The sequence below is a fragment of the Plectropomus leopardus genome, chromosome 20, assembly GCF_026936395.1.
Source record: "Plectropomus leopardus strain MGB_pleo_1.0 chromosome 20, ASM2693639v1, whole genome shotgun sequence".
NCBI lineage: Eukaryota > Metazoa > Chordata > Actinopteri > Perciformes > Serranidae > Plectropomus > Plectropomus leopardus.
The window spans coordinates 14,427,206-14,445,743 of NC_142195.1; the positions used below are offsets into that span (position 1 = coordinate 14,427,206).

Here is an 18,538-nt window from a genome sequence, read left to right on the forward strand (position 1 = left end):
CCAGCTGCACTTTGTCGCTCTCTTATTGTTAATGTTTACTAAAGTCATACTGCAGCTCTACACTACAAACCATGAAAATAAATATTGTCCTTGTCATGTTATAGCCTTATCTTTTAATAAAAAAAATAATTTGCATGCCCTCAACGCCAAAATTTTCTCTGTGGTTTTGAAAATAATATTGTATATCGATATCTTTCAAGGGATTATATTGAAGTTCAAAAGTCTAGTATTCTGACATTAGAACCCTCGCATACACACACACACACACACACACACGTGCACACACGCACGCACACACGCACACAACAGATCTGTACAGCAGTGTATGGTCTTGCATCTCTGCGATGCAAATAAATCTCCAACCAGAGCTTAATATAGCAGATTCTGGCCTTGACTAATTGTCTCTAATTCCACTCTCTACATGTTCCTGTGTATGCAAAAAAAGTGATGACTTTTTTTGTTATCTGTTTCAGAGTTCTTGTGGTTAAAGCAAAACAGTGATTCTCAACCAGGGCTACTTATACTGCTGAGGGTACTTTGGCAACTGCCAGGGTGTACGTGGAAATATTGTGGCAGCTAATGTGATGAAGACAATATTTTTTATATCTAGTCAGCTACATATTACAACTGCACAATGTTGGAAATTAGAGTGAAAAAAAGAGTAAAACCTTTTTGTTCACAATTTCAGTGTTAAACAGGGTGAATAATTGAAATATAAAAGGTTATTTGGGGGGTGAACTCGTCCTTTAAGCGATAGAAGTACAAATGAAAACAAGACTAAACTGACACTGACATTTTCACTGAATAAAAAAAAAATACAACATCGACTGTTGTATCCACTTTTATATAAATCATAGTTCTATTAAATCCTATCTAAAATCAATATAAATGAGAACATTTGGAACATGATGGATTAAAGTCTGGATGCCACTAAACAAGAATACCAAATTATCAATAGCCAAGCAAATCTACTGATATTTGTAGATGCAGGCATCATTTATTTAATCTTGTTTGAGGACTCAGGAAGGCCATTTAAAACGAGGCCAAAGATATATTGTGCTCTGTCAATAGAGATTTTGTTTCATCAGAAATGAAGCCTTATGCGGTGTGGCTGGCACAAAGATTAGTCTGTGTCCTCTCTGGAAAATGGCCATGAAAAGCGGAAGTTCATTATGTGGTTAGCTCAGATGAAAATACATTTTGTATAATGGTTCAAGGCTTATATTTGCTAAATGTCAGAGATATAATAGGTCTGTTGAGCTGCAAGAGCTGCTCCTGAAATGCACAGCATGTACAGAGTTTCCCATAAAGTCTCTAACATTGGCTCTGGAAATGCAAGAACAGGTTTTGCTATCAGCAGGCAGAGATGAAAACATCTGATAGCTGGAAAACCACAGCGAGGCAGGTCAAGTGCCTCTCAGCCGTTAATGCGTATTTGGTGAATTATTGTGTTCATGTGACTGACAGATGACTGCTGGTGTCACACTCAGAAAGAGCTGCTGATCTGTAATGGAGGAAGAGGAACTACATGGCCTTCTCCTCTCTGCACTTTAGTCCCCATAAAATGTCAGTAAACATGGCATATTAGACTCGAGTAAATAGTAACACAACAAAGTCTACGCTGTGTTCAAAAGTCAGATGTAAAATCATGATTCTTGGAAGAGAAAGATATCAATCTAAGTCCAGCTGGTCGACATTCCTCTGCTTCAACAGAGCAAATATTTTAACCTTTTGTCCAGCCTTATGATTTTAGCATTTCGCCATTGAACTCTGCAATTTTCTGTACAGCAGTGTGTACACTTGTACACATTTTTTGTCCCATTCAGCATGTTGAATTGGCTTCAGCGATGGTGGAGCCTAGCAGTAAAAGAAATCAGTTTGACTGGCAGTTCAGCTTAGCGCAGAAGAAGAGAAAAAGAAGTGAGGAAAGCAATCAACCTACTAAAGTCAGGAGGGAATGAGATCGAAACAAACTTGTCATATTAAGTAAGATTTCTTTTTTAGCCATTGGGCTCTTTAGCAGAAATGATTTATAATTGTTTCTGTCATTATTCGCTATCATGCCATAAATATCGTGTTCTTTCAACCTTGGATTGTGATGTTAATGTGCTAACTGGCTAAATAGCACCTTCAAGTCGTCCTGTCGGCCTTCCAGTTTCCCATTTTTAATGACAAATACAGACTACCACTGCCTCCTGCTATGAAGAATTATTTCTTCTCACACAGGTGCAGAACATATTATGTGCTAGTTGACTGCTGCCTATAGTATTTGTGGTGTGTTCAAGTGCAACTTTTGGGCAGAGATAAAGGGAAACATGAGGCAGTGCAACAGCCTTCACCGTCACTAGTTCTTCAATGTCGTTTTGCTGTGTCTGGGCCTTTTAGGGGTGGTGGTATGTGGATTTTGTAGGGGTAATCAAGAAAGCATATAAATGTATTTCCCAAATGTTAAAATATACCTTTGGCGGAAACCCTACAATAAAACTTACACTTACTCCGTAATACAAGTTCTTGGCCAGCGTGTGAACGAGGATCATCTTGCCTGTAGCTGCGGTCCCATACAGGCATATGGAGGCGTAGAAGTGGTTGTACCAAAACATGGAGCGACCCAGCAGAGTGACGAGCAGAGCGACAATCAGCACTGACAGCAGGGTGATGAACCAGCTTAGGACTGCTACGCCTGTGGCACAGGCCAGATCTCGGACATATCGGCCACCTGAGAGAGATGGAGAGGACGGATGTAAATGAAGACCAACACACAAGAATAGCTCTTCTAAATCTAATACAGAAAATTAAACAATAATTTGGATTATGCCCCAAAGGTTGGGATTAGAAATTTCCTATTTAAACACTTGACAGAAAGACTTTTAGATAAGCCACAAAAAGGAAAACATGCAACACACATATCCAGTATAGGAAATGGCATAACAACATCCACCACAGGAAGTGGCAACCTACCCCCATTGCCTGGCAGTGAAGCTTTCTTGGCCAGATAAAAAAAAGTGACTGTGGCTACCATGTAGTTTAGGATAGTGCCAACGCGGGCTGGGTAAGCCACCACAACTACACCCAGTAGGTCAAAAAACACCATGTTGCCATGACGATACTCTGAGGAATCAGCCAACTTCTCTGACGTCACCAGGTACCTCAGAACTGCCAGGATGTTGTCGCCTGAGAACACGAAGTCAGTTTAAAGGTGAAGAGGTTTAAAGTTGAAATGTGACACAACAACACTCAGTTGCATTGAGCTTCTTTGTTTTTGGCAGTAAAGAGTACAGCAGGAGTACAGCAGCTGAACTGCCTGAGAGTACAAGCAGAACATCCTAACTTAAAACCAGGAATGGACAGGAGACTATATGAATTCATGGAAATGGACAAAGTTGTAAATGCTGAGTTTACTCTATTGTGGTTTGTAATTTCCACTATTTGTACTTCTACCCCAACAATAAGAGGAAGGAAATGGTTAACATGACTGCATATGAAACAGATAACGTCACTGTAAGATACGCTCATCCTTTATTCAGCTGACACATCATACACAGTAGACAAAGTTTATTGATGACCAGAAGGGACAGGCTACACTGAGGTAGTGGCCTTTGTCATTCCTGCCGGACAATACAGACAAAATCTGGAGCTATGAGACCATGTGCAGATGAGTACTGTGCTAATATGAAACAACATACTAGTACGTGAAGATGTGTTACTTTGTACTGGGACTTACAATCTCTGCTTTAAGTTACATTACCATTGATCAATTAGAAAATAGCATGACGTTAACTCTTGGCAGTGGCCAATGTTTATTGGTGTTTTTTCAATTTTGCAGTGTCTCAATGTTGTTTTGTTTATTTGCGGTCGAACATGGACGACAGTTGCGAACATACCTAGCTGCTGATTTGGAGAGGAAGCCACTGGCTGGACAAGGCTCTGACACTCTGGCATGATGTAAGAGTGCAACATGTGCCTTGTAAAGTTAAAGAAAATGATGGCCGTGTGGGAGTATTAAACTGTCTCGGAAACAGTTGGCAAAATGCAGTTTGGGAGATATGTTTTTTTGAAGAGGACCCATTTTTCGGAAATCCACTAAACTCAGATACTGTAGAAATAATAACTTCTGTTCCCCAGTGCTGGCACAAATAGCACGTAAATACCTATGTGATAAATGCACCAGCAATGACAGCGAGCTGCTGCTCAGCTCTGCATCTCCCATGTTCAATAAGAAAAGAAATAGATTAAGCTACAACAACACAGAGATTATTATGGTTTAGTTAGTACAGGTATAGGTATGTAGGTAGTTGTACAGCAGGCTAAAAAGACATATAAAGCTGTGATTTTGAAAAAAAAAAAAAAACAAAGAATCTTTTTCATGTGAAAGAAAGCTCCATTTAAGGTTGTTTCATAAATTTGTACAACGGAATTTGTGCTTATTCAAAGACAACGGAGGCAAAAAAGGACTGAACAACTTTCAAAAAAAGGTTTCGTTATTTTTTTACAATGTCGATGTTTTTGTTTCTTTGGCACAAAAGGCAAAATAAATAACAACAACAAAATAAATATCAATGACAAAATTAATAGAAAATTCTAATAATATAATATAAAATCATATTATGAAATTAAATACTTCTGATTCTGAAAAAAAAACAAAACATCCACATCGCTATTGGCTATCGGCCACATTGTAATTTAAACATCAGAATCGACCCGAAATCAAAACATCTCAACAATTATTTTTAAATGCAATTTAGTTCAATCAAATGTATCTCACTGGTAATTATAGTAAATAAATGTATGAAAGATCTATGGAAGATATCAAGCTGTATATCATACTTGCTTTAACAAATTATGATCTTGCACATACACTACTACAATCCCACACACTTCCACATCCATATCATGCAGGCTACAATAACACTCGCCACTCGACGCTCGCCATCCTACTCTCCTAAAACTCTCTCAAACACACAGCTACATTTTTGTTTTTTCCATGACAGGATATGTTGAGAAAGGCACAATCCACTCACACACACAACTGTCTTAGTCACTTTATACTATTTAATGGTGCTTGGGAGAGATTATGATGCGTGTGAGCAAATGTGATTTCATGACCCAAGCAGAAGTGTTTCAAATAGGATATCTGCATGTGTGTGAGAGCAAGTCTGATTTAATGTTCCTCTCATAATTATACAACAGTTATATACCGGTATATGGGTCACGTGGAAGACTTCACATGAAATTGGCTACAATCATGATGCTGAATGTGAAAGAAAAATTTGACGACGTGAAGGATCAGTAAGAGGTCGCTGTGCGGGTTACTGCCGCCTGAGGCCAAGTTTCTTTTATTTGTGCTGCCCTATGTACTGCTGCCTGCATGTCTGCACAGTTAACAGTACACACACACACACACACACACACACACACACACACACACACAAACACACACACACACACACACACACACACACACACACACACACACACACACGAGACAAAGCTCCATTGTTCTTCTGCCTGGTAGGCTCACTGTGGCCTAAAAGTGTAAACAACAGAGTGTACAACATCTACTTGTTCATGCTGGGTTCACTGCTTAGCCACACAATTCTGTTCAAAGCAATGTAACCACAACTTTCCTTTCTGATTTAAATACAAAAATTATGAGATTAATATTTAAAATATTAACTCAACCATTTGCAACGGTTAATTTGCCACTTTCTTGTTAATACATCGACACATCTTAAAAAATAGATCTAGGTTTGACTTGGACAAAAGTGAATCTAATTTAGGGCGACACTAGCCTTGCACCTTTCCCCTACTTTGCTGAAAAGCAGAGCTGTGAAAAGAGAGATTTGAATGAGGCGGATGAGGCCAAAAACCTGCTGTGTTCATCAGAAGCATCAACAGAGAAGAGCTACTGGTCTATCTCCTCATTTGCCCCCGTGCTGTATCTACTCTCCACCATACAAAACTGTTCTGCATCCTTCTCTACAGACTAAAAATACCTCCTACCTACCTCTAAATTTTCACTTTCTCTCTCTAATAATTCATGCCTTTCACAGTGAGTTACTGTACACAGAATAAGAGCGGGGAGATGTCCAGTATCTGCTGAGAGAGAGAGGAAAGATGCCAACTGTCTTGAGTTTTTAGTGCTGACTGACTGGATTCTCTGCTAAGTAAAGCAAAAATAATTCAGCATCACAGATGCACAAGGTAAATAAAGGGCAAGTGTAACAGTAAAAGTCCACAACTGCAATGTATGTTTGTACGCGTTTCTTAGTTTTCCAGGGAAATAATGAGATCAGCAGAGTGCTGACCAATCTGAAACTGGGAGCATAAAGTACAAATGGACGGCGTGTATTTCAGCTGGTGACAGAAAAAAAACGATTTTACCACACCATTTTCCTGCTGCATTGACCACTTTCTCCTTGACAATCAGACACACCCAATGGCCAATAACCGCAGAATCTATTTGCAATGACGGTCAAATAATAGCATAACGTGACACCCATTCAAGTTTTGTACACGTAGATATGCAGAAGTGCGTTTCTGTGTGGTGTGTACCTGCTCTCTGGATCGAGTCTGTCAGGATCCTGTCAGCAGTGTCGTACTTGGTGTGATAGATGAAACCATTTTCAATGAAAGCCAGATCAATTCCTGTAAAAAATCAAATGCACATACACACAAATAAGATTTAAAAAAACACAAACACAAAATAAAAGCGGCTTTGCTCTGTACATTTAGCAGCCACCAGATTAATGTTTTCAGCTTTGACACAGATAGTAATTTCTATACTGTACTGAGGTATTAACAAGTTGAATTTCAAACTTATTGACTTTTAATTAAATATAAGACCAAATTTGCAATGGAAAGACATACCAAAAGTGAAAATAAACTCTCTAAAAAAACATTTTAAAATGAACAGAGAGGTAAAATGTCACTGGTGTTACTTTCTGTAATTATGGCTCTGCATGTGCAATTTTACTGCCTTGACCCCATTATCTCAAGTTTAAAAAAGCCTTCGACATACAGCATAGATTGCTTTGTAAGCATTTCCAGGCACTGGCCATAATCACCACTGGTTAAAAAAAAAAAACCTCAAGCTTTTTGACGTTAAACTTCCGTTTTCCTAATCCCATAAACTAACAAGCAGGGTAGCTAGCAGTGCCCAGGTTTAATTATGTAGACTATAGCAGGGAAAAAATAGGGGCATTGTGCGCATTTAGGTGTTGTGTCAAAGTCTGTTCCCCTGTCAGATTGTGTTTCCCTCCTGTTAATGACATTTTAATGCCAACAAAGGAAATTCACATGGTAATATGACTAAAAGAATATTTGATTGGATTTGAATTCAAGAAATTGTAATATTTTTAATGCCTTTTACTAGTAAATGTGTATTTAAAAAAACATTTTAAGACTTTTTCAAGACCTGCAACCCCACCAAGTACTCTGAAGAATGCTATGCATTACCTGGGATGTTGCCAAAATCCCTGTAGATTCGGAAGTCGGTGTCAGAGGGAATGATGCCACTCTGAAAGACCTCCTGGCCGACCACAGAGGCAAAAGGGTGTTTGGCTGCATGCACGTAGGCCTGGACCAGCCACGGGTTCTCAGGACCTTTTAGGGAACAGAAAGATTTCTGTGATATTTTATATAGTGGACAGTTATTGTACTCTCTTAGGCACAATAATTTGGTAGAAGAAGGCATCAAGGGCACTATAACACTGTTTCCTGCTGCCTTAACCACTTCCCCTTTATAGTTTTAGTGATGTAGGCATTTAAGCTTGTTTAATGTATAGAGTAAGTGCATCAAATAACATCTAAAATATAAATGCAATATTACAGGCACCTTAGGACCCATAATCAGGCTGCTAGTAATCCATATAGATACATAATAGTGGTATCCTGCAGAATACAAAAAAGTGGAACAACAGCATTAACTGTAGGTACGTAATACAAAACTAAACATTGATTTTGAGGTCTGCAACAGTGTGTCTGCATCACACAGTCGATCTCTGTAAGAGCAAAAACTGCGTTGCATTCATTTGCACACTCTTTCCAAGTACAGGAGGAAGAAACATTGATGGTGGATTGCACATGCAAATACCGGAGGAAAAACTTGCTATAAATAAACAAACCAGAACAGTTCGTTTGATACGGTACCCGTCTGGAAAACAACCTCCTTGCCCCCGACACCTGCAGCCTCCAAGTTAATGAAAGCTCGCACCTGCTTGGCCCACGGATGCTGAGTAATGAAACCGTGACTGGCCTGATGGAGAGAAGGAATAGAAAATAAGCCCAAGTTAGTGAGTGAGAAAGTAACAATGTCACAGAGGAAATTAAATTAAAAAGATAGAAGTTTTATATTAAATGACAACCCAAAGTGGTGAAGATAAGCTAGTCTGACATCCAAAGTGTAAAACGTGTTCTCGTCACTTCTTTTTACCTGAAGGATATTTTCCTCTGCCCCATTAAAGAGGAAGATAACTCCATGATGAAGAGGTGTAGACTGGTTGGCCAGAGAATGGAGGACTTCCAGCATCACTGCACAGCTCACTGCATCATCACTGGCACCTAAGACAAGAAAACCAGTGAATGTGATTCAAAAAAACCCAAAACAAAACAAACAGCTACTGCTTGCCTTTCAGATTCATATCAGGCAAAAGGAGCTTGGCTCAGCCTGATATTTACACATTAAGATATGCAATCGTTCACCCAGATCACTCCACTGTCTCGACTCAGTGTGTCAGTTTGAGATTAGAAAACATGTAGGTGATGGAGCTGATAACGCTGGTGTACATCAGAATAATGTATGAGTGAAGGTAGTACGCTGTGAGTGAAAACATGACAAGAATGCGACTAGCTGGTGAAAACCCAGCTCCCACTGCTTGCATAATAGTGAGAGCACAAAGGAAAAGCGGCAATAGTGAGAAGAGAAGAAAAGAGCATGTGAACAGGGCATGTGATGTGGAAAGATTAAACAGGTTAATGGTGAGGACGAACACATTTCACTGAGAATAAATGCAGAGAGAAAAAAAATGTCCAAAGATCAGAGAGCCTAACTGAGACATCATGTGCTCCAGCTTTCTGGATTGAATGTGTTCACGAGGTGGGGGTGGGAGCCTGTTCACCATCTGTCTGGGTACCATTCATGCTCCTGTCACTACCACTTATGTCTGCTACATATTAATCCGTGTCCCCAAAAAAGCTCTGTGAGAGTTAAAGATGGTGAGTGCAAATCAAAGCATGAATAGTTCACCTGTGCACGTTAAAGTGGGAAAAAGTCATTAGAAGTACTCTGATTTCAATTGTCCGTTTGATGTGCTGACCGTATTTTCCCGTACAAACTTTAAACACAGGTGGACAAAAGTATGTGCAACAGTGAGCTACCTTTTTATTCTGTCTTTTTCGCCCCATTATTATTTTTAGCATGAAAAGTGTTTAGAATTCCAAGAAATCAAAGGCTTGGCAGGCAACTGTGGACATAAATGTGTATCTTCCTGGTCCACACCTCTTGGATGAATTTCCTCTTGCTGGTGAAGCTGTGTGTGCACATTTGTGTCTATGTGTGAGAATATATCCCTCAAACAGGCTCAAGGGTGAGGATTGAAGCAGCGAAAATTCCTGAATTAACACAAGACAAAGAAATTAAGACTGTGCTATCTATCATCAAAAAACAGTTATTCCTGTGCAGTCCAGATATGATTCGCTTCGGCATTCAAATTTTCTGGATTGGCAAAATTTCACACTGTGTGGTCCACATGACGGCAGTGCACAGATAAGGGTATTATCATAAAACACATGAGGACTTGTAGATGGGATCTCGTGTCTTGTGCAAACTGAATGAAAGAGCTGCAGGATTTGACTATACAAAACAAAACTTAAAGGTGGTTTCAATAGTGATAACTGGGTAGAAGAAACGTATTTATACTTATATTTTACTCTACATCATGTTATATTTTAAAATGTTAGTATATTTCATTGTTTAATTTAGTTGAGGTCCTTAGAAAAGCCCATTATGGGTTTCTACCTCGCCTGCACATGTAAACGGCTTTCTTTTGCTTAAATGTGCAAATAAATAAAATAAAATAAAAGTCCGCAGCCATAGCAGCTGTATGAGACTATAATGTGACACAGAGATGCTTAAAGGCTGATGGAAATGTCATTATTCTGCAGGTATTTGGTCTAGGGATATACTGATATGACTTTTTCAGTCCCAGTACCTATCGGTTTTGGGTATACCAAGTACTGATCCACTGTTTAATTACATAAATAAACTACAGATACAAAAATAAAATATAAAAAGATACAAAAATATACATTTACTGAATTGGTATTCATCATTACAATAATTCATCTCACAAAATAAAGCAACACACTGGTCAAAACTCAAGGAGGAATTGAAATTCCATGTATCTCTATAACAGCCCAAACCACTCCTCAAGTACCACTTGTCCTGCATGTTTTGCATCTCTTCCTGCTGTAACACAGCTGATTCAAATGATCAACTGGTTGATAACAGGCTGATCATTTAACACATGCAAAACATGCAGGACAAGTGGTACTTGAGTAGAAAACCTCTGCTCGAAAAGCTGCTCTGTAAAACTAGTGTAAAATGTAAACTTTTAATCACAAACAGTCACAAGGCAGTTCAAACAAATGTGATAAATGACGATTTAAAATAAAACAGGAATACAAATTCTTTGTAGACATTTAATGCCAATAAAAATTTCAATATTGATATAAATCACTATAGCAGCTGAGACTTTAAACCTAGAATTAAACTGAACAGATCAGCCCCATTTTCACAGAAACTTGATCCAGCTGTTTGAGTGAGTTGCAGCCCGATATCAGATATTAGTATTGGATCAGTGCATATGGTCATAAACCAAAGTATTTGAAGAAAATTTAGATATTGGCCCTAGATAAAAAGTGAAGGGATCAATGTTTACAGTGCATCCTCTGTGAAACACAAATGGGAACCTCACGGGGGCAAAACAGGAAAATTGAGGGAATCACTAAAGTCAGTATGCTTCATCCTGTGAGGAATATGATTGTTGCTACAAAATTTCATGGTAATCTTTTCAATAGCTGTTGAGATATTTCTGTTGAGAAGTGGTGGACCAACATTGCTACAGCCATGCTGCCACCGTGGTTAAAAATTAAAACAGAAAAAGCAGAGGAATTTTCTGTAAAGTGCTCTTCAGATCAGACACAGGACAGAAACAGCAATTAAATGACTATCTTAGATACACAAGATGGCACTAAAAGAACTGCAACAGAAGATTTGAGGTTTCAATCAGCTGAAAAAAAAGCTGAAAGTTGAACAAATACACAGGAATTATTGTTCAAGTGTTTATTCTCTTGCAGTTAGTTAAAGATTGATATCTGAAAGCCCTTTCCTTTCTGTCAAATCAAGTTTGGCCCACTGGTGTGTGAATCATTTCTGCATGTATCTACATGCAAACTGAGTGCTAAATCAGTTCATCTACAGCTCACTGTTCATCACTGTCAGAGCCTTCAGCAAGAGCTCACATGCAGTCGGCAAGAGAAGGAGGAACGTTTTCATACCTGGACTGTTGGCCACTGTGTCAAAGTGGCAATTGGCCAACATGAGATGCTGCGTCCCACCCTTAGGCTCCAGCCTGACAGCAATGTTGGTGATACGGTCATAGAAGCTGGTGAAGCCTCCGAGAAAGTCAATGGAGAAAGTGCCGGTGGGACGCTGTACATCTACCGTGAGCTGATGGGGACCCGCTGCAGTCTCGACCCGGATTTTCTCAATCTGCTCCAACAAGTAGCCCACTGTCAGGACCTCATTCTCCTGGCTGCCCACTGGCCGAGGGCCGACACTAGTGATCTGCTCCAAGTGCCGTCTAGATTGTGAGGCACGAGTGAGAAGAGAGACAGAGAATATTGTGATGCTCTGAGGGGTGGAAAACCAAGACTACTTGTTCCATCACAGCATTACAGCAGCTTATCAGAGCCCTGCAAGTCAATGTTGCTGTTAAAGACAGTGATGTAGATAATCTTGCACTCTTCATTTTGGAAAAATAATAGAATAAACTCAATGAGTCACAGTTGATTTTACTTTAATATATGTGAAATACAACACAAATCTGACATCGGAGAAGGTCCACATGTATGCACGGACACAGCCGGAGCAAAAACCTATAATATATTGTCTATTTCACATTTCATTTCACCTTCGAGGACTCAAAACAATGTTGTGTAACCTTTGGTCCAATATGTTTATCACTGGAGTCTGAACAGCCACAAGGCCCCCATCTTCAATCGCTGATACTTCTGCTTGCTGACATTTAAATGATGAAATGAAACCAGGTTGAAGTTCAGATATCTTTTCAGACTTTGCTGTTCATTTTGAAAGTGAAGGAATTCAGACCCCACAGTTATGCACCTCTCATTTTCATTTACGTCAGACAAAGAAAGGGTTGCTGGCTGTGATGAAGTAGGTGAGTATTGTGTGAGTATTTTGCCCAAATACTGCTGACCTACATTGGGTTAATAATACGGATTAGCAAGCAACAACAAACTGCTGGATGTGACAGTTTCATTGGTGGATTTAAAAAGAAATAGCACACACTTGATTTGAGAAACTTCTGCTCTGACCCAATCAACAAGTGCCGAAACAATTAGCTGCTTAATCAATTATGGACAGAATCAGCTACAATTTAAACATTTACGATATATTTTATGCAAAAATGACAAATAAAAATGCTGTGATTCCAGATTCCCAAATGGGAAGATTTTCAGCCTTTCCACAAATTTATAATAATGTTTTTCACTATTTTTCTGGTATTTTTTGGACCAAATGATGCGGTTGAGTGAGAAAATAAACAGCAGATTGATATATATTGAAAAACAAATTGTCATCTGCAGACCTGCAAATAAGGTTCAAGGTTTTAAAGAGCGAGTGAAGCATCTTCATAGGCACTGACTGGTGGTCTTGAGGTTGAGTCGGAAAATTGGGTGACGTCCCTCTTTCACCTAATTAACTGAGTGGGAAAGATCTTTCCAAAATGAAAAAGTGACCCCACAAAAGGCTGGACTAGGACTACAATTTACTTATTTTTCATTGAGTTTTATAAGCAAACAAGATGTAACCCGTCCTTGTTAAGTTGGCTAAGTCCTGAGTTTGGACAACTGCACTGACCTGTGCAGGTTACATGTTTCTGTGGAAGTTTAACCTGATCTTTGTCATCAGTGCACAGACTCCCGCAGGACATAGAAACAGGAAATTAAGCCAAGCAACCCATATGGTCAGAAAAAGCAGATGCCACTCCTCAACTGTTCTTTAAAGAAACAGCTGCTGGTGGTGTTTGCTGCAGCTGTTCAAGAAAGTCCAGTCCAGTCCAAGATAATTGCGATATGATATATATATATATATATACACATATATATAATAATACAATTGCAATATGGGTCACGATTTAAGATGAAAAGAGATAACAGTATTGTTTGTAATTCATCTTCACTGAAAAGAATTGTAGAAAAATGATTATGATGTGATTTTTAGCTGGGCCTGTACCAAACAAGCCAGTTCCCTTACATCTAGAAAATGATTTGTAGGCCGGGACATCTCTGTAAGCACCACAATATGTTCTTTATAATTATAGGTTATCTTACATTTACCAAAAAAACTGTACAGATGCGATTTGCATATTGCTCTTGGCCATATTGCAATTTCAGTAATATTTCAATTAACTGTGCAGCTCTCAATCAAATACAGTAAATGTCTGTTTTTTCTTTGCTTTTTCAGACAGTAACAAAGTCCTTCTTTACATGTAGCTTTTGTAGCACTGACAAAGTGGTACCAAATTATATTAAAGATACCTGAACTGTTGCTTTTATTCCACTTTAACAGCAGCACCTAAGGCACTGTTTTATACTCAGGCTCATAATTCAAATCTGGATTGGCAGGGCACGGACTCATGAAAGCCATGATTGTGACCAAAGAAGCTCAGAGCCCTAATCAGTTCAATGCAGCATGCCTGACTCATTTATAGAGCAACCAGCCAAATGATGGCAAATCCCGTCGCCCAGCACTTTCAACCGCAGCCCTGCGGACCTCAGATTCAGCACCATAATCCCCATCTCTCCTCCTCACAGGGACTGAAAATCTGATAAAAGCTGTTGCTCTGTGAAGCTGAGGAGCTTTGTAATCTGAAAATGTACAGGATGTATAATGTTTTCTATACCAATGCAGGCTGTTTGATGGGTTTTTTGTTTATATTTATGTTCTATGAAATGTTCAAGAGCCCAGTGTGATGCCTTGAAATTGATTATTTTGTCTAAAAGATCAGAAAAACACGAAGTGACAATTGTGTAAAACAGGAAATCAAGCTTTTCATCACTATTCATCATGAAGCTGAAAATAAACTAACGGCTGATTTTCAGTTTTGATTTTACTAGTCTGGTAGGCTACTATTTTTTAAAGCACTTTATCCAGGTCATTTCCTTATTTATTTTTTATTTTTTCCTTTTTTTCCCTTTTTTAAAACTGTTTCTCTTTTTTTTCGTTTAACTAATTTTCAGGTAATTTTCTTGTACTTGTTGGTGATTTCTTCCTAATTTTAGGGTAATTTTTTCATTCATTGCTTATTGCCTTCTTCCCATGTTTTTGAAAGAAATCACCCCAATTTGCTCATGTTTCAAAGGGTTAAACAACTGACTATATATGCAAAAGCTGTGTGTAATGTGTTTTTGATGAAAAGACTCAAGTCCTCTTCCTTACCTTTTAATTAGTGTTCATGATGCACTTCCTGTTTGATATATTAATTCATTAAGTAAGACATTTTAAATGTTTTAAATGTCTTCTTAAAAAAATAAACTTGCCATATGTAACCTCACCTGTCTACTTTTCAAACTTGAATTTCGAGGTTATGGAATAATTTCGTTGTTTTTGTATGCGGGGATCACAGGTTTTAACTCACTACATCATTTTAAGTCCAGTCCTGGGGGCTGCTGCACCTCTTTTCCCCTGAGCTAAACTCCTTAAACACGCCGTTATACCGCCTGTCTGCGCTGCAGGTTACCTTGGAGGTAATAGGTGCAGGTGTAGGTGGAGGGGAGGGGCCACCCGGTAGTGGTTTCTAGGCGGGTCTGTTGCCAAACTAGAGGAAAGGTTAGCTGTGTCTCTCCGTTAGCCAACATATAAAGACAAAACAGGTGAGTATAGCAGCAAACGGAGTCCAAAACTCACCTGGCTCTCTCAGCGTTGAAGTCGCCGGTTGGCTTTCCAATGACGAGCTGCTGTAACGACAAATGAACGAGTCCCCACAGCACCAAAATAAACACAGAGACCAGGGAAGCTGCCAGCCCTTCCCGCAGCAGATACAGACTCACTTCAGGCTTCTTCTTCGGGTCACCGCTGTAGCCGTTATCCCCGCACCGGTCCCGGGAACCGTCGTTATCCTGAGCAACATAATTATGCGTCCCGAAGGGTTTTATTCTCCTGACAGTGGTGTCGCTCTCCATTTTTGAGCCAGCGGTCTCTCAGCTGCAAGCGTCGCTCTCAGGCGTCGCTTTTTTTCTGGACGAACGACGGAGCGCGATGAGGGACAAATTTCAGTGAGAGGGCGGGCAGCGAGGCGCTTAAAAAAAAAAAAAAAAGCAGAGCGGGAGAGGGATTATACACACTGGTATTTATCTCCCCCGCATGAGCATAAGACAAAATTAACAGGATAATTATTTTGATGTCACTGTATAAGAAAGGTTTATCATTTAAGGAAATAGTACAAGGAAACACACGTTCCCATTTTCAAGTCTGCATGCTAAATATGATACTTGACATCTGCTTTAGTTTATGGACTGTTATTTTATGTTTTTCTCTGCTTTTGTTTTTATTATTGTATTGGCATTTCTTTATTAGTTGCGTTTTTTATTGTTTATGTAATTGTTTCACTATATTTAGTGAAGTACTCTGTGTATTTTAATTCGATGACAGGTAAAATATCAAATATTTTATTATTATTGTTATTATTGTTGTTGTTATTAGGGCCCGAGCACCGAACGGTGCGAGGACCCTCTTGGAATGCAAGGAATTATATTTCTGCCAAATGAATCGCATTTTTAGAGGTTACAACATGCCCAAAAACTCATGAAACTTGGTATGCATGTCCGGGCTAACAAAAAATTTAGTATTTTGGTGGTTTCGAAAACGCGTGTGGCGAAATGGCTACACAGCGCCACCTAACGTGTAGACCCAATGGCCAGTCTCACCTACAATGACAAAACTAGGTTCAATTATGAATCCAAACACACAAAAAAGCCTCTTGGACCGACTTTTGATGTTTTGCCATAAAACAGAAAATTGTTGTAACTTCGGTATACATTGTCCGATCTGCCTGAAACTTCATAGGCTTGATAAGGGTCCCGCCCTGAACACATTTGTGTGAGAATATTCACTAGTCTTAATAGCACCACCTCGTGGCTACAGGAAATAATTTTCCGTTTTTTATACCTTTACAAACTTGTCCTACACAATTAATCCAATACTGTTCTGTGGCTTAGCATCGAATGCAGATGAGGGGGAAATTATTCTAACTTTACTGTACATACTCAAATGTTGTCCAAACTTGCCATGGCACACAACAGTCCAGTCCTGAGCAGGTCTATGTGTTCAGTTTTCTGTCATTGTGCTAACATGCCTCAGTAGCGCCCCCTACAATGTTTCAACCAGGAAGCCCTCTCACCTGCTTGTATGAAATTGGCCCCAAATTTCACAGGTGTGATCAGGCTGCAGACCTTAAGACATCAGCATAATTGCCTGTCATACTCACTGCGCCACCTACTGGCAACAGGAAGTAAGCTTTGTCAGACCATTATCTTTTAAATCTACATTAAATTTTCATGGTCTGGTTCGCAAATAATGTAAACCATGATGACGTGGAATCTATGTTCCCTCCAGTGCCCCCTAGTGGCCACTAGAAGAATTACATTGTGTGAAATATCTCACTTCAGGGTCCAAACTCTCTGCATGCATAATCCAATTTTCACAGAAATAAACGACAGCTTTAGCTGGAGTCCCACCAGTACCCCCGACGTACGTGGGGATGCGAGGGCCCTTTCATCGCTGCCTGCAGCTTTAATTAATATTATTATTATAATTGTTGTTGTTGTTATTTATGAAAGGGGAAGGGAACTGTGCAAAAAGTGGGAGGCATGTCATATAATTTTTTTAAACACTAGGAAGGGATTAATGTCTTTTATTTTGGCTTTGGGTAGGGGCATTCAGGTTTAAAAGGCTGTATTTTGTATTGATTTAACCCCCAATTCTTCAAGAAAACTTTCATGTATTCTTAAAAAAAATCACCCAGATAACACCATTTATCATAGCCAGATATAGTCACAAAAAAGAAAATAAATTTAAATAAAAAAAAAACCAAAATCTGAATTTAGAAAAAATGAAAAAAATAAATAACTGAACAAACTACCCACTATGTACAACAACAGTGAAAACCCACAGCTTTTGTCAACTCCAGGATTTTAACTTCAAATTTTAACTTTCAAATATCAAAAAGTTCATTTTATAAATCTACTGATTGATTTATAGTGGCCCAGGGAGGCTCAAGGGAAATATTTGTAGCTTCAGGGAAGGTAATAAAAAAGTCACATCCCAGCCATCCCCGCCTCCTCTGATAAACAAAAACAGTCCCTTGGTTCGCACAAAGTAACAGGAGGAAACAGACTGACTCTGACATAACGGAAATGAAACCCACCTACTAGCACCTCCAGCTCCAGAAAGTTACTCCACTGGCACATAACTTCTGCACCATAAATAACCATATTTCACAGTTTCTGGCAATGATAGATGGCATGATTTTGGAGATTTTTAAAGAAAACATGCCTTTTTAACAGACTTGCAGGTTTGGGGGCCCTAAGTATATTTAAAATGAATACAAAATACAACCATTCAAAGTTGAATTCCTCCTCCATACCAAACCATAAAACACAACCGCCTTACCAGTGTTTAAAAAATATTTGAAGTGCCTCCACCACCACCCGTTTTGCACCACCCCACCCCCTCCTATAAATAATGAACACTCCCTTAGCATATAATAATAATGCACAAATATAATATACAATGCACTCTGAGAGGGATTGTTCTGACTGCATAATGGCTTATTGTTGTTGAAAGGTACTATATAATGTAACTTATATTGATGTGACTCAGACTAAGCGGGGGTATCTGTTGGATTGCATTAGGCTACTTGCACAGGGGGTTCATTGAGTTCATATTAAAGGAGCAGTTCCACATTTTAGTAAATACATGATACGCTTTTTTGAGAAGATCGCTACCACTAATATTATTAAGCAGTGTCTTATAACTGTAGCTGGTCAGGCACTTTAGCAGAGAATGAAAATGTCAATTCAAGTACATTAAAACTGAGTGCAGCACTTGAGTATAAGTATTTATATTCAACCTCAATACCCTTTTTTGGGGGGGAGTTGGAGTTTACTCAGCTTGGTCATAATCTGTGCAGTTTTTGAGGCTGCAATCAGGTGTGTAGTTGCATGGAAATGCATTATG

At 39.1% G+C, this 18,538-nt stretch overlaps 1 protein-coding gene across 2 annotated transcripts in view; it reads right to left on the reverse strand.

Annotated features, from left to right (window-relative positions):
- The window catches only part of ermp1 (endoplasmic reticulum metallopeptidase 1), a 33,191-nt gene that overhangs the window by 12,546 nt on the left and 2,107 nt on the right, over positions 1-18,538 (reverse strand). Inside the window, exons 2-9 of one of the 2 annotated variants that reach the window (XM_088071120.1) lie at positions 15,209-15,599; positions 11,557-11,861; positions 8,432-8,559; positions 8,149-8,254; positions 7,456-7,602; positions 6,553-6,645; positions 2,959-3,171; positions 2,496-2,716 (exon numbers count right to left, since the gene is read on the reverse strand). In XM_088071120.1, the coding sequence (XP_087927246.1) occupies positions 2,496-2,716; positions 2,959-3,171; positions 6,553-6,645; positions 7,456-7,602; positions 8,149-8,254; positions 8,432-8,559; positions 11,557-11,861; positions 15,209-15,483 (1,488 nt within the window). In that variant the 5' untranslated portion in view covers positions 15,484-15,599. Of the gene's footprint in view, positions 1-2,489; positions 2,717-2,958; positions 3,172-6,552; positions 6,646-7,455; positions 7,603-8,148; positions 8,255-8,431; positions 8,560-11,556; positions 11,862-15,208; positions 15,600-18,538 lie in introns of both variants that reach the window. The other variant, XM_088071119.1, reaches the window with a different exon arrangement.